Raw genomic sequence first — 25,227 nt, 5'->3', positions numbered from 1 at the left:
CAGACTGGGCAACATTAGGTACTCTCCTTAGAGGAGAAAGTGAGAGTAAGTGGAATTATTTCTATAGAAAACAGAATACCTAGACCGTATCTACTGTTATATAGATGTGCTCTTTTTCTTTTTTTTTAAGAGTTGCCTATACTTTTTAAAAAAATTAATTGATTAATTAGTTAATTTTATTTTTGGCTGTGTTTGGGTCTTCGCTGCTGCGCACAGGCTTTCTCTCGTTGCAGTGAGTGGGGACTACTCTTCGTTGTGGTGCGCGGGCTTCTCATTGCGGTGCTTCTCTTGTTGTGGAGCACAGGCTCTAAGCATGCAGGCTTCAGTAGTTGTGGCACGTGGGCTCAGTAGTTGTGGCTCATGGGCTCTAGAGCACAGGCTCAGTAGTTGTGGCGCACGGGCTTAGTTGCTCTGCGGCATGTGGGATCTTCCCAGACCAGGACTCGAACCCATGTCCCCTGCATTGGCAGGTGGATTCTTAACCACTGCGCCACCAGGGAAGTCCCTAGATGTGCTATTTTTTAATGGAACCTAAGTAATCTACATGAAATCCTGCAAGATTTCAACTTGGTACTTGTTCTGAGAAAGTGAAATCCCATTATTTGATAGTCATAATTTTTTTTTAAATTCTAACCCAGTGTTTCTCTAACTTTTTAAACTCATGCCCCCATGTGAAAAACCTGAAAATCTCACTATTATCCCTTCTCTTCTCACTCATTCTGAAACAGTGGGTATAAAAAGAAAACAGTTGGGTTATTTGATGTTTTCCAAACATAAAGTTATAATTGAAAAAGCTTTATAAACAACATTTGAAGATTCTAACATGCTCCCAAAATTGATCTCTTCTAATAAAAGTCTGTGAAATTGTTTAATACACATTCTTTGATATTGCTTTCAAAGGTAGGAATCAGAATACTTCATTTTATTATGAATGAATGTTTTATTAATGCCATGAAATACAATGTTTGTGAACCTTAGGACACTTTTAGGAATTGTCAGTATAATTAGACATAAACTTTTCCTGATATTAATAAGCCTCGAACAAATTAATAGTATCATGTTGTTGTATACCCTTATATATTTTTGTGATGAAGTGTGCTTTAATGTATGGATCTTCAGGATCCTCATTTGGGGAGACCTGCTCTTGGTGGGTAATTATGGTTTCTGTCTCTGGTCAGTAAGTAGTAGAGTGCACAGAACTGGCTTCAGTGCCTTTCTGGCTCAGATACTGACAGGGCTTTTTAATAATTCCCCTGAAAATTTCAGAAGGATTGAACTTAGAGTAACCACTAATATCAGTACATTCATTTTGGTGGCTTTAATATTCTACCAAAAGGATTATATTGATTGATTTACTAATAAAAAAGCAGTTAACAATCTAAACTAGAAAATATCCATAAAGGTTTGATATGTGCTTTAGAATCTGACTGTAGATTGCCTTGGGAGTTGTGATTCTCAAGTAAGATGACTTTTTTCCAAACAACATATGCAAAAACAAAGTAGTTACTTTGAGAGACTGTATAGGTCCTCTTGGCATCGCATATCAATTTACTACAGCATGAAGAGAATAATGCTGGGGTTTTTTGGGTTTTGCTTGTATGTTTGTTTTTTTAAGCATCAGTGAGAGATCATGTAAGCACATTATCAGCAGTAAGGAACCTTGTCATCTTGTGGACATGCATACATTGAGAGACTATCATAGTAGACCACTGGAGACCACCCTTGTGAATCACTAGATTCTAGTGTCACTCCATCACTTCATTGTCTTCCCTTGGGCAAACCTTTGAACTTCTTTGAGCTTCATTCTTTTTATCTGAAAAGTGGGGATAAGAGTAGTGCCTCCTCCACCCTTTTTTTTTTTTTTTTTTTACTAAAAACCACATTAGATAGTATACATGAAAATATTTTGAAGAAAAATTGAGCACATTAAATTTCTTTATTAAAAAATGCTGTCTACTTCATTGGTTATTCTGAGGATTAAATGGTATATTCCATGTAAAGCACTTAACATAGCATCTGGAATATGATAAAAACTCAATAAATGTTAGCTGTTACCTTTATTATTAGCATTTACGTTATTGTGTCACCTATTGAGAACAACTATTATAGTCAATACTGCTTAAAATATACTTGTTGTAAACATTTTAATTAGTATTTCCATTTAATTAGTCATTCAGCAGCTACTTTTTGTCCATTTACATTGCTGCTGTTTAAGTTTTGGATCAAATCTGACCCATTAATTTTATAAATGTCCCTGTTAATTTTTAAAGATCCTCATTTTTGAGGAAATTTTACATCTGTATTTTAAAAGATAGGTGAGTGCCAGTGTCCTTTTCATTGCTTTGCAACAGTGTTACTAAACACCTGAACTAAAATGACCTACAGTCTGTATAATTAAAAATGATCTTGTTGGGTTTGATCTACACTGTAAAATCTATAGATAGCTTAACAACAGACTTCTTTCATGGTGAGTCATTCAATCTTAGAGACTATCTAGTCAGCCTCCTCACTTTACAGCTAAGGAAAAGGAGCACAGAAAGATTATTGCCTGAGATCACACAGCAAGTTTTCTTTCCCTAAGAAACAAATACCTGAGTTGGTATTTGAAGAGTATAAAATGAGATGGCATGTTGTCAGAGTTTTAGTTTCTTTTGGAGCAGACCAGTTCCTTTCAGCATCGTTTTTCTAACATGCAGATCTTTTCTAGGAAGCTATGATGTAGTGATGGGTTTTTATTTCATTTAATTAGCTTTAGAATTTTATTTCAAATTTCTTCATATGTCACAAGTTACATCATTGGGTCAGAATCAGGAGAACATGCTCTTCGAGTTATTTTGATAAAACATGTGAAGAGAATGTTTTAACAGGTGAGCCTTGAACTCCTCCAGTCTAGCTTGGGGCTGTTACAAATAGTGCTGCTGTGAATGTTACATTGTATATGCCTTTAGAGAACATATGTATTCCCATTCCTACTGGGTATACTAAATAGTGGAATATTTGGCAAAGGTGTGTGTATTTTAGTATAGATATTGCCAAGTAGCTTACTAACGTACATTCCCACTAGCAGCAATTAAGGTTTCTGATTGTTCCATATCCTCATAACACTTAGTATTTTCCGTCTTTTTCATCTTGGCCATTCTGATATGTGTGTAGTGGTATCCCATTGTGGTTTTAATTTACATTTCCTGATGACTATTGAAGTCGACCACATTTTCATATTTATTGACTACTTCAGCATCCTCTTTTGTTTAGTGTCTGCTAAAATCTTTTCTCCATTTCTTTAAGTTGTCTGTCTTCTTTTTTAAACAGCTTTATTGAAATATAGTTTACATACCATTAAATTCAGTCATTTAAAGTTTACAGTTCAGTGGTTGTTTAGTATATTCACCGAGTTGTGCAGCCATCATCAGTATCTAATTCCAGGACCTTTTTGTCACCCTAGAAACAAACTTCCTACCCATTAGCAGCTGCTCCCTTTTCCTCCTACTCCCAGCCCCTGGTCACCACTAATCTACTTTCTATGGATTTGCCTCTTCTGGACATTTCATATAAATGGAATCATACAATATATGGTCTTTGTTACTGGCTTCTTTCACTTAGCGTAATGTTTTCAAGGTTCACTCATGTTGTAGCATATATCAATACTTAATTCCTTTTTATTGCCAAATAATATTCTATTCTATAAGTGTACCACATTTTGTTTATCCGTTCGTCAGTTGAAGGACATTTGGGTTGTTTCCACTTTTCAGCAGCTATGAAATTTGTGTATAAGTTTTTACATGGACATGTTTTCATTTCTTCTGGTTATATACCTAGGAGTGGAATTGCTAGGTCATACAATAACTCTTTGTTTGACATTTTGAGGACCTGCAAAACTGTTTTCCACAGAGGCTGCACCATTTTACATTCCCACCATCAAAGTATGAGGGTTCCAGTTGCTCCACATCCTTGCCAATCCTTGTTGTCTTTTTTACTTTAGCAGGTTTTGTGAATGTGAAGTGGTATCTCATTGTGGTTTCACTCTCCTTCTTAATGATTTGCAGTAATTCTAAATTTGTTCTGAATACAGTTCCTTTGTTGGATATTATGTTGTATCATTTCACTCTCTTAATTGTGTCTTTTGATGAGCAGAAGTTCATAGTTTTAGTAAAGTTTATCAGTTTTTAAAAAATTTATGGTTAGCTTTTTGTGTTCAGTTTAAGAAGTCTTGGGACTTCCTGGCGGTCCGGTGGTTAAGACTCTTCCAGTGCAGGGGGCACGGATTTGATCCCTGGTCAGGGAACTAAGATCCCGCATGCCATGCAGCCTGGCCAAAAAAAAGAAAAGTGTTCATACTTGATGATCTCAAAGATATCTATGTTTTTCTCTAAAAGCTTTATTGTTTTACATTTGACCTTTAGATCTGACATCCATATAGAATTGATTTTTGAGAGACAACATTTTTAAAAATGATTTATCTCCTCTTCCTACCTGACTAGCGTTCTATGTCTTTTTCTCTTTTTTTGTTTAAGAGGTGAGATATAATTAATACATGGTTAGAAAAATAATGTAGTGTCCAAGAATTAATTGGTTATAAAGATTTGCCACCTTTATAAAGGTGGTGATTGTGGAGTTAGGAAGAGGAGCTTAAGATTTGTAGGACTCCTATCATATGTCAGAGACTTCGCTAGGCATTTCATGAGCTTAAATTCGTTCAATCTCTACAATATTCTCGTAAAGTAGATGGCATTTTCTCTTCCTTGCAGATGAGAAAATTGAGGCCCAGGAAGATAAACTTTCCCAAGCTCAAAAAGCTAATAAGTAGGCAAACCATGACTCAAAATCAAGTCAGTTTGGGTCTAAAATTCTATTATCTTTTCACTGTACATTTTTTCAAAATCATGTAAAATCTTAATTATTAAACTTTCAAATTTAATCTATTCATCTTAAATTGCTGTGATATATGGCCCAATAAAAAAATTAAATAGCCCATGGAGCCGGGTATATATGTTTTCTCTTTTCTTTTTTTAAATTAGGATGGTTTGAAGGGAGCAGATGAATCAACAATCATGAGATCTCATAGGGGACAAAGTATTGAAGTGGTAATCTGATGCTTGAGAGATTAGGTGCCTAAGAGATTCTTGTCAGTGGGTAATACTGCCAGAGGAACTTACCTTTGTGGATGTTTAACTTGTGGTGTAGTAGAATTTATTTTCCATGCTATGAAATGTCGGAAATTTTCTTTAAATGAATTAGGGTCAAAGAAAGCATTTTCTAGGGCTCCCTCTGCTGGCTTCCTAGAAGTAATTAAGATACCTAGATGCCAGAATTGTGCTGTACTAATGATGTAAATAAATTTAGGAAAGAAATTAATTTCAGGGTCCATTAGAAACAGAGATATCGATGTTTCTAGCAAATGAAAATAGAAAATAGAGAAAGGATTATTTACATTTATTTATTTATTTTAGAATCCAAATTTAGCTATTAAATCTTTTTAGAGTTATGGGGAAGAACAATTCTAATGGTATTGGAAACTTTCCATTTCAAACAAATAGTGGTAAAACTTGATCCTTGGAGGGTGGCATGATAAGAATCAGTGTGTGGGATCACCTTTCTTGGTTGGTGATGATATTACAAAAGTATTGCCTTTAGCCCTTTTTAACTAAAAGGTAAAGTGTTGGCAGTCTCAGTGGAGAAGTCTGAAATTGATCAATGGACTAGTTGGTTTCTAGATAAAATGGTCATTTGGAAACATTTCCAGTCAGAGAATTAGGTGATTAGATGTGGACCCGGTTAAATGAGAAATTCCCTTCTGAGGGGGCTTCTAGGGTCTGTGCTAATTATCCTCTTTTCACACCTCAGGCATTTCGAACCTAATTGATAGGAACCTAATAGACAGGCATCTTACACCTAGAGTATTATGACTTTTTTTGCCAGCTAGCTGTGACTTGACGTCTCTTTTCTTCTCATAATAGCTCCAGGTAGCCACCATTTTCCTTTCAGAGTTGCCATTTGAGGAGAAATCTATCTGCCATTTTGGAATATAAAATAGCCCCCATTTAAGAAAACTGAGTATAAAGAAAATAAACAGTATGTACTGATTATTTTTATTAGAGATCCAACACCTTTAAATAATAAGTCCCTTTGATATTTAACTCATTTAATTTACAAAACGATTTAACCCCACATTTGCAGGAAATTTTACATAAAACAAGGTCAAACAGTTTTAGCAAGTTAAACACTGAGCCATCTTTATAATGGACAACTAACTATTCCTTTCTGTGACAAATGAAGAAAATCTAGTTTTACTTCTTCAGAGGCAATGATAGTATAATTTGGCTTTAAATGAATAAAAGGTAACATTAATCCAAATAGTAATGAATGTATCGTTAATCCAAGATCAAGTCTCATTAATCCAAGAAGTCTGGTATAAGAGGGACATATTCTGGGAACAATTTGGGTTCCATTTTGAAAGCATTAAAATGATTTGTTACTGTGTGAATAGCTACAGATTGATGATGTATGGATGGATGTGGATATATTATTTGCATTAGCCTCAGAATTGACTATTAAAACTGTTTAGACTATTATATAAGTTCAGCCTACAAATATCAATGCAAACTCTTTTCATAGGATAGTTTTGACAGTATTTAGTAACATCAAGCAGAATAAAAATTCCTTAAAACATTATGAAAATATTTTAGAGAAAATGCAAAATGTTCTGTATTAACTTTTTGCTCTTTGGTCATATTACTACCATTACTAGCTACTAATATTTATATTACTGCAAATTTAGGAAATTCAATAGTTTATTTTAATCCATTTCAAATTGAGGATGCTAAACATTTTAGTTGCTGAGAAACTAGGTAATCTTAATCTTCCATGTAAAATCTTCTATAAGTCTAGCTCCAATCTTTCCTTCCAGCCTTCTTACTGGACTAATAGTTATATACTTTTGAGTTTCACCTCTACCACTACCCAGCTATAAGACCATAGGCAAGTCATAAGATGGTTTCTTCACCTGTAAAATAAAAGAATTGCACAAAATCCATGGTTTTAACACTTTATTTGGGTTGAGGAGAACCCCTTTGAGAATCTGATGAAAGCCATGGATCTTTACACCCTGAAAACTGCTGATTCATACAAAATGTTGCATATAATTTATTTCTATCCCATACCACCCTGTTGTCTCTAGGTATACGATATTATGATCCTCATTTTTCAGACTCCCCCTGGGTTTTTACTCATATTATGTCTTCAACTTTCAAATGTTTTTTCTCATCCCCTTATCCATCTGCACCTTTGAAAGTTCTACCCCCTTTTAAAGCACAATTCAAATGTCATTTTTTTTTCTGTGAAACTTCTTCAGTCAGATTTAATCTTCCCCTTAGAACTTTGTACCTCCATTATAACCATTAACATCTTTGGTCTTGTATTACAGCTATTAGAGGTCTGTGTCCTCCATCTCCCCTTCTTCTTGCATGTTCCTCAACAGGTTATAAGTGTCTTGATAACAGCGGCTATGTTCCTACATTAGTTTTGTAATTGAATAGTGTCTTGCTAGTAGTAGTCATGTAATAAGTAGAATAAATTAATTTGAATTTGCTGCTCAGTTGTAATGATTAACTGTCTGCTATGCCATGTACTAAATGCTGGGAGGATTGTCCCCCACCCCCCAAAAAGCAGAAAGTGGTGTGAAATAGAACCATAGAGGAAAAACCTCATGTATGAGATGAATTTAAAGAATGAGTAGAATTTAGGGAGCTGCAGGGGCATTATCTGGGAGATAAAGAGGAATAAGAGAACTAGTGGGTACCTGTATCAATGAAATTAATCTATTTTTACCGAAAAGTGATGGGTATTAAAATTTAGCTTTTGATTCATAATTAAGCTTTGCATTTTTCATTTTTGGCATTTTTGTTTTTACAGGTACAAGAAAATTCCCCAGGACACAGAGCTGGACTGGAGCCATTCTTTGACTTTATTGTTTCTATTAATGGTTCGAGATTAGTAAGTTCAGCTTTTTGTAGTTACGCCTATGGTATTTTGTAATCTTTTGAAAATGGAATTTTTCAGATTATCTGGGATGGATGTTTATTCATTGGTTACAAACATTATTTAGAGTATGATACCAATAAAATAACCCTGTGTTAGTAAACATGAGAATGTCAAATATAGAATACTATACCTCACACTCCAGTGATTATCTTAGGAGAAGAAAATCACTGGAGACTTTTACTTTATATGTTAAATATTTAATTTTTTTAAGCAGAAAGACGTGGTTTTGTTGCTTTTTCAAAGGTGTCAGACTTTTATAGGTTATTGACAAATGGATTAGTAAAGACTCATTCTCAAGTAACTTGTCAGTTTTCTTGTTGCTCAATTCCCTGATATATCAATAGAAATAATGTTACAAAACTGTACAGAGATGTGTTCCAGCAGTGCACAATTAAAACCACTTTTTATGGGCTTCCCTGGTGGCGCAGTGGTTGAGAGTCCGCCTGCCGATGCAGGGGACACGGGTTCGTGCCCCGGTCCGGGAAGATCCCACATGCTGCGGAGCAGCTGGGCCCGTGAGCCATGGCCGCTGAGCCTGCGTGTCCAGAGCCTGTGCTCCGCAACGGGAGAGACCACAACAGTGAGAGGCCCATGTACCGCAAAAAAAAAAACCAACAAAAAAACCCCCCACTTTTTATAAGTTGCTTTCAGTTTACATGTAGTAAAGTCCAATAGGAAGGAAACTATAATTTCAGTAAAGGAAATTCTTATATGACAATGGCTGCTTTGTTGGTTTATTTTTTCACAAGTCTTAAGTTTTTGTTCATTACTACCAACATCACCTACGTAATGGCCTTTATTCATTTGTGTAATGAAATATTTAACATACTGTTTCCGTTTTCTTTTCCTGCCAGTTTGTAATAAAGTGTATTTGTAGGAGTAGAGTCCAAAATTAAACTTCAACTCTAGCAAATGTTTTAGGTTTTTAAAATCAAAGTCATACCAACTCTGTTAGTAATATGTCTTCTTGTGGAGTATTTTGGTTTTTTATCATTGAAGCCCCGGATCATTTCAAATAACGTTGGCTTGCAAATTCTGTAATTCCATAGTCAGCTATGGAGTTGTTGCTAATGTTACTTGAACACAAGTACACGTGCCTGACGCACAGTGGGGCCAGACAGTACCGAAATGTCAGAGTCTAGAGCAGAGAAAGGTTTATTGCAGGGCCAAGCAAGGAGAATGGGTGGCTCATGTTCAGAAAAACCCGAACTCCCCGAAGGGTTTCAACAAAGCATTTTTAAAGGCAAGGGGAGGGGAGGGGTGTCCCAGGGTATGTGATCAGCTCATGCACAATTCTCTGGTTAATGGTGATCAATCCTTAGGCGCCAGTAGGTCTGGAGGCTACCTGCTCATGATCTTCAGGTAGTTAATTTCTTCCTTTTGGTGGTGGTTTTTAGTATTTGAAAAACTCAAGAAATATGCATGAGATACTATTATCTGGGTACTTCAGAGAGGTACTACAGCAGAGGATAGGGGGAAAGGCCTGTCCCAGGAAGGCCCCATAGGGTCCTGCTCTGTTACAGTAACATAGGTTCTTAATTTCTTGACATTCTTTTACTTTGAGGAGTATTTGAATGTTAATGAAACCTCCACCTATTGAATGTTTTATTTATGTTAATAATATTATCCCAATAGGGCCATGGGATGCTTAAGGTAAGGTAACTAACATTAGATTTTTACTGTTAAGTAAATGTTTTTTATTAAGAAAAATTTCTATGTGTTTACAGAATAAAGACAATGATACTCTTAAGGATCTACTGAAAGCAAATGTTGAAAAGCCTGTAAAAATGCTTATCTACAGTAGTAAAACACTGGAGCTGCGAGAGACCTCAGTCACACCAAGTAACATGTGGGGTGGCCAGGGCTTGTTGGGAGTGAGCATTCGTTTCTGCAGCTTTGATGGGGCAAATGAAAACGTTTGGCATGTATTGGTAGGTATCAACTGTAAACTGTTACTTGCAGTTTAAGAAACAGTGTAGAAAGGTGTTTTAATAGTGGTTGTCTCCAATTTGGTGAGATTGTAAGGGTACTATTAGGCTATATTTAGTTTCTGAAAATCAGAATTGATTGCTTTTAAAATATGGATTAGTAAAAAAGAAAAACAACTTGAGGAAGAGAAGCAAATATGATGCCTAAGAACTATTTTTCTTTTCTTTCTTTTTTTTTTTTTTTTTTTTGCGGTACGCGGGCCTCTCACTGCTGTGGCCTCTCCCATTGTGGAGCACAGGCTCCGGACGCGCAGGCTCAGCGGCCATGGCTCACGGGCCCAGCCACTCCGCGGCATGTGGGATCTTCCCGGACCGAGGCACGAACCCGTGTCCCCTGCATCGGCAGGCAGACTCTCAACCACTGCACCACCAGGGAAGCCCAAGAACTATTTTTCTAATGATTTATCCATTAGAAGAAGGTATTTTAAAGAAAATAGCTACAGGAACTTCCCTGGTCGTCCAGTGGTTAAGACTCTGCATTCCCAATGCAGGGGGCCCGGGTTCGATCCCTGGTCAGGGAGCTACATCCTACGTGCTGCAACTAAAGATCCGCATGCCGCAACGAAAATCCCAAGTGCTGCAACTAAGACCTGGCGCAGCCAAATAAATAAATAAATATTAAAAAATAAAATAAAGCAAATAGCTACAGAAATGTTTTAAATATTTGTTAAATATTGTGGGTTGTTTAATGCTTGGGAGATTAAATATATATATATATATATATATATATATATATCCTGTAGTTTCTGATCTGACATCTCTAACAAGAAAAATATAGGGGGTGTTAAATTACTATAATTAAGGACTGAACTATACAATTTGGAAGATTATTTTATATGCAATAATTTGATGGGGGGCTTGTTTTTGTGTCATCCTAGGAAGTGGAATCAAATTCTCCTGCAGCACTGGCAGGTCTTAGACCTCACAGTGATTATATCATTGGAGCAGATATGGTCATGAATGAGGTAATTCGTTTGTTTATTAATACTAACAATTATTTAACATTTTCTCATTTATGGTTAAGTTCAGAAGCATATTTGCACACTTTACATTTAAAGTTGAAATTTAGGTCTTTGCTGATCAAGATAGCTTACGCTCCAGGGTGTTAAACAGAAATCTGGGAGGTGTCTTACTAGGTACAGCTGTTAGGAAAAACATACACTCTGTGGCAATTGCACAGATTTTGTGTATGGTATATATTAGAAATCTCTTGTACCTCAAGATAAAATCGAATCCTCGTCTTGATTATTGATTTCCTTTTCTCTTCTCCTTTCTAAGGTAACAAAATTGGCTTCGCTGTATTTGTTGGATCCTTTTCCTTGTCTGTTAGCTAGTGGAAGTATATATTGCTAAATCACAAATGAGAGAAAAAATAAGGTGCCCAGAGAACCAGGTCTTAATAATGGATAGTAAGCAGAATATGTAGAATTTGGGTATAGAAGACTTTTACTAAAATTGCTGACTAGGTCTTACAGAACTGGACATGAGGCCTTGCATTGTGTGGATAGGTAATATATTGAATTAAACCTCATTTGGAATATTGGTTTTAAGAAATGATTTTTATGTCTAGCAACAGGGCCCAGAATCTGGTTTTTGTGTATGTGGTTTTTTTTGTTCTTGCTGTTTTAGGTGTGTTTTTTGTTTGTTTGTTTTAGATTTTTGTTGTTTTAGATATTAGTCAGGTTCGAGACCTACTATTCTAAAGTTCAGTAACAAAAACATTTTTCTCCTGTAATGCTTTTGCAGTCTGAAGATCTGTTCAGCCTTATTGAAACACATGAAGCAAAACCATTGAAACTTTATGTGTATAATACAGACACTGATAACTGTCGAGAAGTGATTATTACACCAAATTCTGCATGGGGTGGAGAAGGCAGGTAAGGTCATTTTTTAGACTAAGTTATGACTACTTAAATTTACCAGTCAGATATGTTATAAACATTGTTTTTATTTTGAAACAAGTTATTGGTTTATTGTAAGACTTCTCTTGAGAAAAGGAAAGAGCTGACCTAGAATATTGAATCCAATAATTCATATTTTTAAAGCACATATTTAGTGAGCATGGTACACATACCCAGTCATTTTTTTTCTGATCTAAGAACTAACAAACTTTTTTGTTTTGTTATTTTAGTAAAATAGTTTTCAGTTTTATTTTATTTTCCAAAATTCCCTCCTCAGCAGTGGGACAATACAGTATAACTTTCTCTAGCTGCTGGGGAAATTTCTTAGCACTTTGTGGAAACTGTTACCTTTTAGAAATGGACAGGCTGATTTTAACCAAAAGTTAGACAAAATTGCAACAACAATAAAAAGCAATTTAGAAAGAGGATCAAGCCAAGCAGAAAAGCAAACTTTATAAAATCAGTTTTCTGGGACTGTTCATCAAGTCAGTTCCCTAATTTCAAAAGGTCAGACCAAAGCAAAGCATGACTTAACATGGTATCTTTAGGTCTTCTGTTTACTGTTTAAATTGAAATTTTTCATTATTTTGAAAGTTCTAAGAACCTTTTTTAATTTGAGGAATTGTTGAGTGTAAACCAGAATTATATGAAAGCCTAGAGTTTGGAAACTTCTACCAGTGTTTTATAAAAGTTCCAGCACTTGCTGGGAAAAGGATGACTTAGTTGATGCAGACGGAGAAAGCCTGTTTGCTCACAGTACCTTTACCCACACTACCTGAGGTTCTACAGCTAAATGTATATTGCCACCAGAATGCTAACTTGTTGCAATTTGAGAAAATGAGATAGAAAATGTGGCCTTTCTGGGGGCCATACTTGACCAAGTTATCATTGTCCTTTGCCCAGGTTTGTAAACACACAGAAAGATGATATTCTTAAGGTATTCAAAGTTGATTCCATTTCAGAGGATTGCCTCATATAAACTAAATTTGCAAGAAGCTTCTGTCTTCATTAGAGTGGCAAATTTTCAGTTTACAATAGAAAAATACCCCCTCTCCAGTTAGAATAATACTTAGATCCTATTACTACCACAAGATTGCTTGGTGAGCATGAAATCAAAGTCTTAAGGAAGAGATTCTAGATGGTAAAGTTCAGCAGCAAAGAACATTACTAGTTCATTCATTTTTAATTATGCTGACTAAATACTGCTACATTCTTGTTCTTGGAGCTCTTCTTTTCTAGACTTTAGCAGTTATTCCTTTTCTATGGAAGACGTTTTTCCTATTGACATGGTTTAGTACCACTGATAAGCCATTGCTTTAGACAGGCCCATACAGACCACTTTCCTGAGTTCGCCCCCATTTGGCATATGTGTGCTTCTGGTTTTCATTCCTTCCTCAGAGGCTGACCACATTGCTTTCATTACAGCACATTTTTCTTAGCTTCATTCTTGGGCTGTCTTTAAATTTATGGAGGTCTCCCTCTTCCCTCAAGTGCCTTCCCTACCACCACTTAGTTCTTTTGATTAATAAGCACCTTGTTTTTCAGTGTAGCTACCTCCGAAAGGCTTGTATTGATCAGTATAAATTATTTAATCTTTCTTTCTTCCTCTAAATCTATCTGAGATCCAGTTCAGTAAAATTTGCAGCTTGATGGTATATAGGGAGGAAAAGTGGGAGAAGAGGGAACAAGTAATTTTTTAATATGAAGCACTGTTATGAAATCAGATTTGGATAAGGAAGAGCCGACGTTGGCCACTGCCTGCTCTCCCCGCTTTTGGTGGTGGTAGTACCCATGGAAATAACAGATGCCCTGGCAGGAGAGAGGCACAGTGATACCTGTGCATGTCCTACTCAGAACGTGCACGTAGTTGGGAAAGTAAAGGCAATCGTGATGGAAACATAAGTTGGAACCTGATTGTGAAAAGCCTTAAATACCACGGTCAGGAATTTGGATATACTTCAGGCAGTGTTCTATAATATTGTAACAGTGAGGGTTCTTTGGTTCCAGACAGTAGAAACCAGCTGCAGCAGACATGAATTTGTAGCTATGGAGTCACTCATATAATCAAAGACTCAGAATGGGAAAGGACAGGACTCAGACACCTTTAGGGATTTAGAAAGGAAGAACTAATTGGCAATTTCATCACTTTCTACTGAAGGGATAAAGCCATTTTGGTTTTTTCTGTCACTTCCAAGATGTGCAGCCCTGGGCAAGAGAGGTAAATTGGCCTGGCTCTGGTCATGAGCCACTCCTTGTTTTGGGCAGGACAGGCCCCCTGATTGACAGTCCCACCCGTGCTGCACAGAACGGCAGAGGAGTAGTTCTCCAAAGGGAAGAAGGAAAAGGGAATGTTGGGAAGACAACAGACTCTGGAAAGAAGACAACAGACTATGGGAAGATCACTCTGGAAAGTGATTGTATCTTATTAGAAGTATATCTCTGGTGTCATTGGGAGGATGAATTAGAAGGAATCTGGATTAATTTGGATTGATATGTGTCAGGTTCTGAAATAGACCTATAGGTTGTGTAAATGACATCAACATGCAAAAGTGCTTGGAGCTCTTCAGTGGAAAGGCTATATGTCATTCATTGAGCAAATAATTATTTAGTGTCTGCCATGTGCCAGGAACTGTTAAGCCAGTAAACATAACAAGGTCTCTGCCTTCAAGGACCTTACCATTTTATTGGGGGAGACAAAATAAACAAATAAATATGCAGTGTGTTGGATGGTGATAAATACTTGAAGAAAAATAAAGGAGGGTATGGTTAGTGTCTGTGGTGGAGAGAAGGGTGCTATTTAATAAAGGGTTGTCAGAGGAGACTTCTGATAAGATGACAGTATTTAAAAGAATGGGGATTTGTTTTTCTGTTTCAAAACCTCAAAAATGCAAGCTGTGATTGGTAACAATAACTTTAAGAAAAAAATATCTTCATAGCCTAGGATGTGGCATTGGATATGGTTATTTGCATCGAATACCTACACGCCCATTTGAAGAAGGAAAGAAAATTTCTCTTCCAGGACAGATGACTGGTACACCTATTACTCCTCTTAAAGATGGATTTATGGAGGTAAGATAACTTTACTGCCTGATTATACCATAACTTCCCACCCAGATGAATAGATGTGTGGGGCGGTAGCACTTATTTGAGACTGGGCAGATGATGAGTTAAATATTGACATGTTGGATTTGATGTTCCTATAGGGTATCCAAATGGATATTTTCTGGTTCTGGATTTCAGGAAAGAGGGCAAGGCTAGAGATACAGATTTGGGAATCAGCAGAGAGAGGGTAATTTAATCCAATGAACATTGATAAAAATCATCAAGGGACTGGGCCTGGGTGGGTCAGAGGACCGAGGTGAGAATCTTGAACATACCTAGTGTTTAAATGGATGGGCAGAGAAAGGGCATTCAGCAAAGGAAGCTCAGGAGAAGGCCAAAGGGAGAGAACAGAGCTTCAGGAAAGGGGGCATAGGCAGCTGTGTGAGGTACCGCAGAGAAGTCAGGTGAGAGAAGGAGTGAAAAAACATGTCCTGGGCTAGAGCAACTTAAGGCTTGATGGAATGCAGATACCATCTTACAGGAGATAGAGGGTGAGTGGTGAGTGATAAGGTGATGATAGCTGCTGCTTCCTAGTTCAAGAAACTTGACTGGGAGAGCAAAGAGAGCTAGGGGTGTGGGAAGTATTACAGGATCAAAGTGAGGCTTTTTAAGGAATAAGAGGTATTTGTGCAGGCTTATAGGCTTTTAAAATGTTTCCTGTGCAGGCCTTACAGGACAGTTAACTCTTATGTATGACTAAATAAAAACCAAACATTCAAAAAGAAAATGCTACAGTTGTAAAGAAAGGGCTGCTGCCACTGTCATTTCATGGTGCATGGGTGGGCCATCCCCAATTCTAGAGGAAGTGAAGGGGAGCTATGGGGAAGTGTAACCTCTCCTCACCCCCATCCACCATTGGCTCATGACCAGAACCAGTGCTGTTGTATGTTCAGACTCCTGCTACCATATCTGCTGCCCCAATCAGTGCTTTCTGCCCCAGATGAGGCGCTGTGGGCAGTCTGAGGAGACCAGAGGGTGAAATGGCAGCTAGGGAGGACCAGAATACAAGTTTTGTTGGAATGTGCCAGAGGGCACTGGAGCTGGCATAAGTTGGAGGATTCAGAGGTGAAATCACACATCCACCCATCTGTAGAGTCCATATAGATTCATTCCCACCCCCACCCCATGCTCCCAGAAGGTAGAGATCTGGCTGCCACATTCATTCATTGATGAGAAAAGGTAAGGAGGACTCATGAGGTTAGACATCTTAAGAAATTTGTAAGGAGTCTATCATGGTATTAAGACTTCAGCTGACTTCTTCCATGAGCAGTGAAAATTAAAAACACAAAACTGGCTGAGAATTCAAAGAAGAGGAAAGCAGTGGTGCTTTAAGGGTTGAGTATAATCTTTTTTGGCTGGCTAGGAAGGAGGAGAGAGAATCTCCTCCTGGTGTCGAAGTGGCTAGAACAGTGTGTATGGTGGGCTAGATGCCGTGTGTTAAAAGACTGGAAGTGACAGGAGTGGGAGATGTTTACAGTGCGTGGTCCTTGGCACGTATGAAAATTAGGAAGGAGTGTCTGAAAGCCAAAGTGCCAGGTGAAAACTTTTGACAGTTAGTTAGTACATGATCGAAAAAGGTATCTGTAGGACCGGTGAGAGCCAATATTTATATTTTCTTTTAAGTAAATTTGAGTAATTTTCCTTTTTTCTTTCTTTTTTTTTGGAAGGTCCAGCTGTCCTCAGTTAATCCCCCGTCTTTGTCATCACCAGGAACTACAGAAATTGAACAGAGTCTGTCTGGACTTTCTATTGGCTCAACTCCACCAGCTGTCAGTAATGTTCTCAGTACAGGTGTGCAGAAAAATAGATTCTGTTTTCAGTCTACTTTGTTTTACACGATACTGTTTTCTGTCCCAAGCTGTAGAATTTTAAAAGTTGATGCCAGTGTACTTTGAAAACGGTAAACGTACTCTGCATTGACAGGCCCTGTCTGAAAGCTGGTACTAAATCATCACAGGCATTTGAACCTCTTCTCAGACAATTTTAGACCTTGGGCTTATCTTGTTGTAGAGTCAGGATTCTACCTTTAATTTCTGTTTAATAGCTCTATTTACTCAACAAATGTTTGCATATCCCCTAAGTAGTAGACACTGGGGATACAAAAGTGAGCAGTTTACCGTTCCTTTCCTAGGGACTCAGTCTTGCTCAGGGGACGTAATGCCTTTCTCCTCTTTTTCTGTACTCCTTGTTTGTTTGTTTGTTTGGTTTTTTCCAACAGCTTTCTGGAGATGTAACTCACATAGCATCCAACTTACCCATTTAAAGTATACAAGTTAGTGGGGTTTGCAACCATCACCTCAGTCAATTTGGAACATTTCATTACCCACCAAAAACACCCTGTGCCCAGTCACTCCCTGTTTTCCCCAATCCCACAGGCCTGGGCAATTACTCGTCTACTTTCTCTTTCTAAACTACACATTTCATATAATATGTGTGGTCTTCTGTGACCTTCCTCTCTGGCTTCTTTCTCTTAGAATAGTGTTATCCAGGTTCATTCATGTCATAGCATATATTAATAATTCATCTTTTTTATGGCTAAATAACGTTCCATTGCATGGATATGCCACATTTTGTTTATCCATTCATCGGTTGACGGACATTTGGATTGTTTCTACTTTTTGGCTATTATGAATAATGCTGCTATGAACATTTGTGTACAAGTTTTTGCATGGACGTATGTTTTCATTTTTCTTGGTTATATACCCAGAAATTAGAATTGCTTGGTCACATGATACAGTTCTTAACTTGGTATGTTGATAGAGTTTATTTTTCCCTTTCCTTTATTTATTTATTTATAACATCTTTATTGGAGTATAATTGCTTTACAGTGGTGTGTTAGTTTCTGTTTTATAACAAAGTGAATCAGCTATACATATACATATATCCCCATATCTCCCCCGTCTTGCGTCTCCCTCCCACCCTCCCTATCCCACCCCTCTAGGTGGTCACAAAGCACCGAGCTGATCTCCCTGCGCTATGCGGCTGCTTCCCACTAGCTATCTATTTTACATTTGGTAGTGTATATATGTTCATGCCACTCTCTCACTTTATTCCAGCTTATCCTTCCCCCTCCCCGTGTCCTCAAGTCCATTCTCTACATCTGCATCTTTATTCCTGTCCTGCCCCCATGTTCTTCAGAACCATTTTTTTTTTTTTAGGATTCCATCTATATGCGTTAGCATACAGTATTTGTTTTTCTGTTTCTGACTTATTTCACTCTGTATGACAGACTCTAGGTCCATCCACCTCACTACAAATAACTCAATTTCGTTTCTTTTTATGGCTGAGTAATATTCCATTGGATATATGTGCCACATCTTCTTTATCCATTCATCTGTCGATGGACACTTAGGTTGCTTCCATGTCCTGGCTATTGTAAATAGTGCTGCAATGAACATTGTGGTACTTGACTCTTTCTGAATTATCCTTTCCTTTTTTTAAATCTCCTGTTTTCTGGTTTTCTTTCTTTATACCAAGAGTATATTATATACTCAACTAATGTTGAGTAAGTGGATGAAATACTGTGACATGGTTTAGTTTTATTTCATTAATAGCCTTTTATTCTTGAGCTCTTTTTTTAATATTTATATTCCAAATTTGATCATATTCCACTTTGTTCTCAAATGGATTTAAAACAGCCCATCAAGATGCAGTTAAGGTCAACAGTATGATCCCTGTAGTTTGTCCCCTAGGTTCAAATCTCAGATCTTTTCAGAGTCTTTGTTTTATTTCCCAAAGATACATATGAAATTTAAATTTTTTATTTTTTACAATTAAAAACTTGAAACATATTCAAAAGTAGATGACTATTAATAAAGATTCATTTGCGAAACAAGTAGAACAACCAGCCCCCACCACCCAGCGTCGCCAGTTATCAGTACAATAACGTACCTCCCTACCCCCTGCTCTTTGCTGGGTTTTTTTCCCAGCTTTATTGAGGTATAATTTGCATACCATAAAATTAACTCACTGCAAGTATAGAATTCAATGATTTTTAGTAAGTTTATGGAGTTGTGCAGTCATCACCACAGTCCAGTTTTAGAATATTTCCTAGATGACATTAAATATTAATGTCATCAGTATCAAGTCATGGATACATTTGGAAGAGATTTTAAAATTTATTTCATTCAAGCAGTGTTTGAGTTCTTTTTATGATATTAAGATTTTTTTCTTATATCCCATCAGATGTAAGAAATGTTTTTTTACTTTATTCCTGAATAGACTTCCCAAGACAGCAATCCAATCTGTGTCTGATAACTCTCACCTGGCTTTACAGTGAGTGTTCCAGTGCAAAGTGTTCTGGCTTTAGGAGATAGCTGACATCTCTCTTCAAGTTCCAGTTTCTTTTGAGAGGCATTTTAAATCTTCCCTAATTACATTACAGTTATACTTATATTGTCATATAAGCACATGCACTGGGATCCCTGGTCTTATTACACTGTAGAGAAATGGTTTCTTGAATATTAAAAGACAGAGATGTAAATAAAGCAGAAATTGCTCAAAGGAGACTGAAAGAAATCAGCATTTTCACTTTGAGTAAATAAATTTAAAAACACTCAAATGTTCTAGCATATAACGTGAGAAACCACTTTTTGTTAGGCATTTATTTTTCTGTCTTTGCTTTAATTATATTGCTGCAAAGTAGCCCAAACAGTAGCTGTAGAAACATTAAAGTATGTGGTTTAAAAAAAAACCTCTGTGGATTTGAAAATTTGGGGTTAAGAAATTTTCAGAAAATGAATATATCATTTTGAAATGACATTAATCGATGTGACCCTCTCACACTTCTTGTCTCCCTTTCTTTTTCTGCCCCTTATCAGAATGTAAATTTCCAGAAGGTAGTGATTCCTATTTTCTTTATGCTGTAAATTTCCTCAGTGCCTAGAACAATGTCTGACATATAGTAGGTGACCCCCCACCCAAACTTTAAAGACTGAACACACCAACCAACCGTCCAACCCCTTTGAGAATCTGATAAAACAAAGAACCCTCTCCTATTTTTGCATGGCTCCAATTTCTGCAAAAAAGTAAACACATGACTAAATAAATTTTAAAGGTATCTGAAAATGGTTGCTTCAATACTTTCAGGCACAATTCATTCTTGCTACCATATTTAAGCAGATCTCTGTAAGACAAAATCTAGAATCCATGTGCAGTATTACTATTGTTTGGACATCAGCGAAACCTCCCACATGAGTAGGTGGTAAACATTAATAGATAATCTTTATTAGGTGGTATCGTAAGAGTTACTTGAATGTAAAGAACATGACCTCTTCAAGCTAACAGCCGTAAAAGTGGGAATGTACTAGACTTCAAAGGAGTCTCACAGAACCTAAGGTCAAAAGGAAATGAAGATTCAGGAAGCCAGGTCATTCTCCCCATCTCTGGAGGTCCACATGCTCTTCTGTCTCTTTCAGGCCATCTACATCATTCTCTTTTACAGACCAGAATTCACTGTTTCATGGGGCACATAGCCCCCCAGCAGCCGCAGGTGTACGTGGCCTTTTAGGTCAGGAGCCCAATAGAGACTGATTAGGATCCTTGTGTCCCATTTCCAAATTTCCAAAACAGTTTTCTAATCCAGCCCCGCTTAGGTCAGGAGTAAAACTCTTACCCGGTTTTACTTAGCTGCGGAGGGCTTGCAGAGCCCCCCGCCCTCTTGGCTCACGGTCTGCTAACAGCCATAGCGAAGGGCCAAGGGCAGAGCAGGTGGATGAGCTGTGGCAGTGATGCAGCTAGAGACCAACTGACTAAAGTCGCACTGAGTGAAGACCTGACCACGGCGGGAGGGAAGGGATGGAAGACTGTCCGAGATAGTCTGCTCATTCCTTATCAACTGAAATTGTTAAAAGGTTGTGCTTTTATTTTAGGTGTACCAACAGTACCATTACTGCCACCACAAGTAAACCAGTCCCTCACTTCTGTGCCGCCAATGAACCCAGCTACTACATTACCAGGTAAGTAGCAGGAGACCTATATGTAATAACAATAGCTTTACTGATATTGTGCATCTTAGAAAACAATGAAAAAAATTTCTACCTATGCGGTGACTATTTATGTCTTTTACTCTCATTCTGTCTCTGCTGTAACTTTGTGATAAGTGAGACCAAGTGGCAATTAACTGCTGTCACCAGCTAGTCAGCTGCTGAGCCTTGGGCTCCTTAACCCCAGCCAACCATCCTCCCTGCCCCCAGTGCAGCCGGAGGCAGGAATAAGGAGTATATAGACTGTCCGTCCTTCAGCCCAGGGCTTTCTGGTGGTTGTTTAGTGAATAAGACATTGTGTCCTGGAGGAAAGCACTCCTTACTCGAGTCTTCAGTGGCTCTAACGTTAGGTTAGATTGTTGTTTATTCACTTACTGTTCCCAGTGAAGACCAAGTCCCTTCATCCAGCAGATAACGATCAGATATACTGGCATTGTGAGAGCCTTTAATTGTATGGCTAAAGATGTCATTACACAGGCATATTAAGCCATTAACCAAATGTGTGCACACACAGAACGATAAAGCAAGTGTGGTAAAATGTTAACATTTGAGAAATTTGAGTGAAAGATATACATGGGGATTCTTCATATAAATTAGCATCTGTAAGTCTGAAATTAAAAAGGAAAAAGAAAAAAAAAAAGCCTGAGAAACTGTGAATCTCAACCATCAAAGAAAATCAGTTCCATATTTGCTGAGATAAATCAGCCCCTTCTCCAAGACACAGGCCAGCATCATTCTTGCTTTCGGGTTCAGAAGTGTGTGTGTGTTTTAACCCTTGCCCACTTAGCCATCTAATCACTTAGGTATAGAAGGATGCTTCACTTGGGAGAGATTTTGTTATTGTTACTGTTGTTATGATACAAAACTGCCACACGGTAAGTGGACTTCTGGTATTCTCACTTTGAAGTGGGTAGTATTTTTTTCAATATGCAAGGATTGGATGATTTATCTTTTGTTCTCTGCCTTCTTTTCAGGTCTGATGCCTTTACCAGCAGGACTACCAAACCTCCCTGCCCTCCCCAATCTCAACCTCCCTGCCCCGCACGTCGTGCCAGGTGTCAGCTTACCAGAACTCATGAACCCGGGTATGTTGCCCATCTTGCCTTCCTAGGACTCTGTCTAATAAAAAGCTTTATCCAGGAAAGGCAGTCCTCTATTTCAGTCTTTTCCTAGCAAGGACAGATCAGTTTAACAAATCTCAGCTGCTTCAAATAAAAATCAATCTTTTTAATTTAAAAAGCTTGAAAAAGAAGAGGAGGAGGAGTGTCTTCTTGATGCTCCTCTGCCTGGCTGCCTCTCCTCCCCCTTTCTCCTCTCCTGCACCTGACAGCTCAAGCACCACAAAGGCCAGCTGTAGAAATAAAGAGCAGTGGCGTGGCCTTGCTGGGCTGAGTTGGATGGGAGGTGTGCGCAGTTCACTCAGTGGGGGCAGATGAACTCCCTGTGATTTCTCCTCATGTTTTGGGCAGCTGCCACCCGGGGAGGAGTGATACCTGCTCTGCGTGGCTGAGGCTAGCTGGGCTTGCTACTTGATAAATATTCTTCGTTATTAACACATTTTTTATAACAAGAACTGTGAGAAATTTTAGCTACAAATAGTTAAGTTCACAGATATTCAGAGTGTTTACACTCATATTCTATGCACTGATGAAAATGAAGCAGCAGAATGTCCCCACAAGTCTGCTCTTCTGGTTAATGATTGCCCAGATTATCTTTAGCTTTGAGATGGCCACAAGTCGGGTCTGACTTTTAATTGCTAATCTCAGGAATTTGGCCCATCAGTGATGTCAACGAGTGATCTTATTACACCGTGGCATTGTCACATTTCTAACGGCCCCAACGTTACCCATCCTCATTAACCCATTTGCTTTTCAGCGCAATGGGTTAAAAAACAAATGAAGTCAGTAAGTTCACACGAATGTTTACTGTCTCCGCGCTCCCTTTGTCTTTTCTTCTGTGCCCTGTATTCTTGGCTTCTGGCTCTGCCCTTTCCCCAGACTGACAGACTCTAAGAGTATTAAGGGTTTCACCAGGCCCCAGGTTGCCCCAAACCTGTTTTACAACCTGCTTTTCCTTTGTTTCTTAAAGTAATACTCTTCCCCTTCATCTGCATTTTAAAATCATTACAATAAACCTGCCAAGTGTACTATAAATAGTTGTACTATAAATAGTTATAAAGGCTGAGTACTTCTGGTGAGGCTAATGCCAGGGTCTACACAGCAGGCCCTTCCCTTGCGAAACCTTCACAGGAGGCCTGGCCCCTCTGTCTCCTCTTCCTCTTGTCTGTCCAGAGGGCAGCTTAAATCCACCTGCAGCTTGCCCGGGAGAGTGGAGTCCTCCTGCTGGGCACTCCATGTAGCTGCATCGCAGGCTGGGTGGGCTCCTGTCCATCCTGGCTGGGAGAATCATTTCCTCCCTGAGCTCTGGGCTGAGTCACATGAGGGAACCTTTCCTCCTGGCCAGCTGGTCCTGCAGTGAATATTTAACTCTGTCCTGGCCTCCAACTGAGGATAATCAGAAGTTGTGATTTGTATTGTCTCTCCTCAGCTTCAGTTTCCTTAATGAGATGCAAATTCATAGTCGTGTGATGCTGACTGCTGCTCTTCTAGTGCTGGGAGGATGTGTGATCTATGCCGTTTTTGTCCTAGGTTTGCCACCTCTTCCTTCCCTGCCTCCCCAAAACTTAGCTGGCCTTGCACCTCTCCCCATGCCATCCGAGTTCCTCCCGTCATTCCCTTTGGTTCCAGAGGTCTCTTCCGCGGCAGGCTCCACAGAGCCGCTGTCCTCTCTCCCACCCACCGGCAGCCCACCCTCCGACCCTGTCCCGACCGCTGCAAGGGCAGATGCCACGTCCACACTCACCGTGGGTGTGCCGCCCCCCACTCCCAAGGCTCCGGCCACTGTTGAGGACAGAGTCGGCGAATCCATCCCAGCCAGCAAGAAGCCTGTCTCTGCGGTTACGGATGCAAATGCCTCTGAGTCACCTTAGCTTTGGACCAGCCTTCGGAATTGGTGTGGAGCGCTTATTTCACCACAGGAGTGTGTCTGGAAATGCAAACTATAGTTAATTTCATACTAGTTTGTACCGTATCTGTAAGCATCCTGTAAATAATTCTAAGGGGAAAACGAAGCAAGAGGACGTGGGTTTGTATCCTGCCAAGTGGGGGTGGGGCTCATGGGCCGGGGAGGGGAATGTCAGGAAGTGCTTGTATTTTAAAACAACCAAAAAGAATTGTAAGGGTGGCTTGCTGCCGGGTTTCCACCGCCATCCTTGAGGGCATACGTCCTTGGGAAAGGTGGCGACAGGGTGTCCGTAGGCTTCCTGTCCTCCTGCTGCCCCTTCTGTAAGAAAATGAAATACTTCACGCCTAATACCCACATGCGGCATTTCTTGTATTTTGTAAATCATCTGCGAGAATGCAGACCACCTCAGTAAAACATGAAAGGAAAAGATACTTTACTTTTTGGTCTCTGTGAGTCACATGTCTATTAAGGTTTACACGAAAATTCCAATGAAAGATGTTGTTAAAGTTACACTATGTGCACTATTAATTGAACATCTTTTTATTCAGCCTATACACAGATCTTTGTTTTGAGCTCTCAAAAGTACTCAGACAACATTTTGTAACTGCTGCCGTTGTTATACGTCCACCAAAAAATGGCATTTAAAAAGAAATAAAGATGTTCCACAATTTTAAACCAGAAGGTGGCACTTTGTAGCTACTTATAATATTATAGCTATACTGGGAAGCATAGATACAGCAATAAATTACAGTAGTTTTGCTTTTCTTCTTGTGGTACATTTAAATTACAACTCCTGATTGCCATGGTGCATTCATTCCTCTCCAGTGCATCACACTGCATTCATGTAATTCTTCATGTCTGACATTGGCTGTCTCCTGGATTTTCTAAGAGATGGTAAGTTATGTGGAATTGATTTATTGAATGAAATTAAATGCATATTGTATCTCTGTTTTTTAAATAAGATGAAAGATTGATCGGTTATTGACCTGGCACCAGCATGAATGTTGCCAGGGGAGCAGCGCGTGGAACTGGTCTGTGATCACTAGCTGGGAACTAGAGTTATCAGCGCCTACCCGGTGCCAGCCAGTTTTTAGGATAGGTCCATTTCTGGAGCCAGGTTTATACTTAAAGCTAAATGATAAAAGAAGGCTCCACCTCTAATCATAGCTCCTTCTGTTTGCATTATAAATA

The 25,227-nt window shown here is 38.6% G+C and overlaps 1 protein-coding gene across 1 annotated transcript in view; it reads left to right on the top strand.

Annotated features, from left to right (window-relative positions):
• The window catches only part of GORASP2 (golgi reassembly stacking protein 2), a 29,410-nt gene extending 4,609 nt beyond the window's left edge, over positions 1–24,801 (top strand). Inside the window, exons 2-10 of the mRNA XM_081243222.1 lie at positions 7,909–7,989; positions 9,765–9,968; positions 10,904–10,990; positions 11,772–11,902; positions 14,863–14,995; positions 16,696–16,819; positions 20,899–20,985; positions 21,987–22,097; positions 23,661–24,801. Coding sequence (XP_081099348.1) covers positions 7,909–7,989; positions 9,765–9,968; positions 10,904–10,990; positions 11,772–11,902; positions 14,863–14,995; positions 16,696–16,819; positions 20,899–20,985; positions 21,987–22,097; positions 23,661–24,001 — 1,299 coding nt within the window. The 3' untranslated portion in view covers positions 24,002–24,801. The remainder of the gene's footprint in view (positions 1–7,908; positions 7,990–9,764; positions 9,969–10,903; positions 10,991–11,771; positions 11,903–14,862; positions 14,996–16,695; positions 16,820–20,898; positions 20,986–21,986; positions 22,098–23,660) is intronic.
• Positions 24,802–25,227: the final 426 nt, after the last annotated feature.

This window comes from Mesoplodon bidens (genome assembly GCF_964165515.1).
Source record: "Mesoplodon bidens genome assembly, chromosome: 8".
Classification (NCBI taxonomy): domain Eukaryota; kingdom Metazoa; phylum Chordata; class Mammalia; order Artiodactyla; family Ziphiidae; genus Mesoplodon; species Mesoplodon bidens.
The sequence above is the reverse complement of the archived record's forward strand: the minus strand, read 5'-3'. Positions and strand labels throughout refer to the sequence as shown.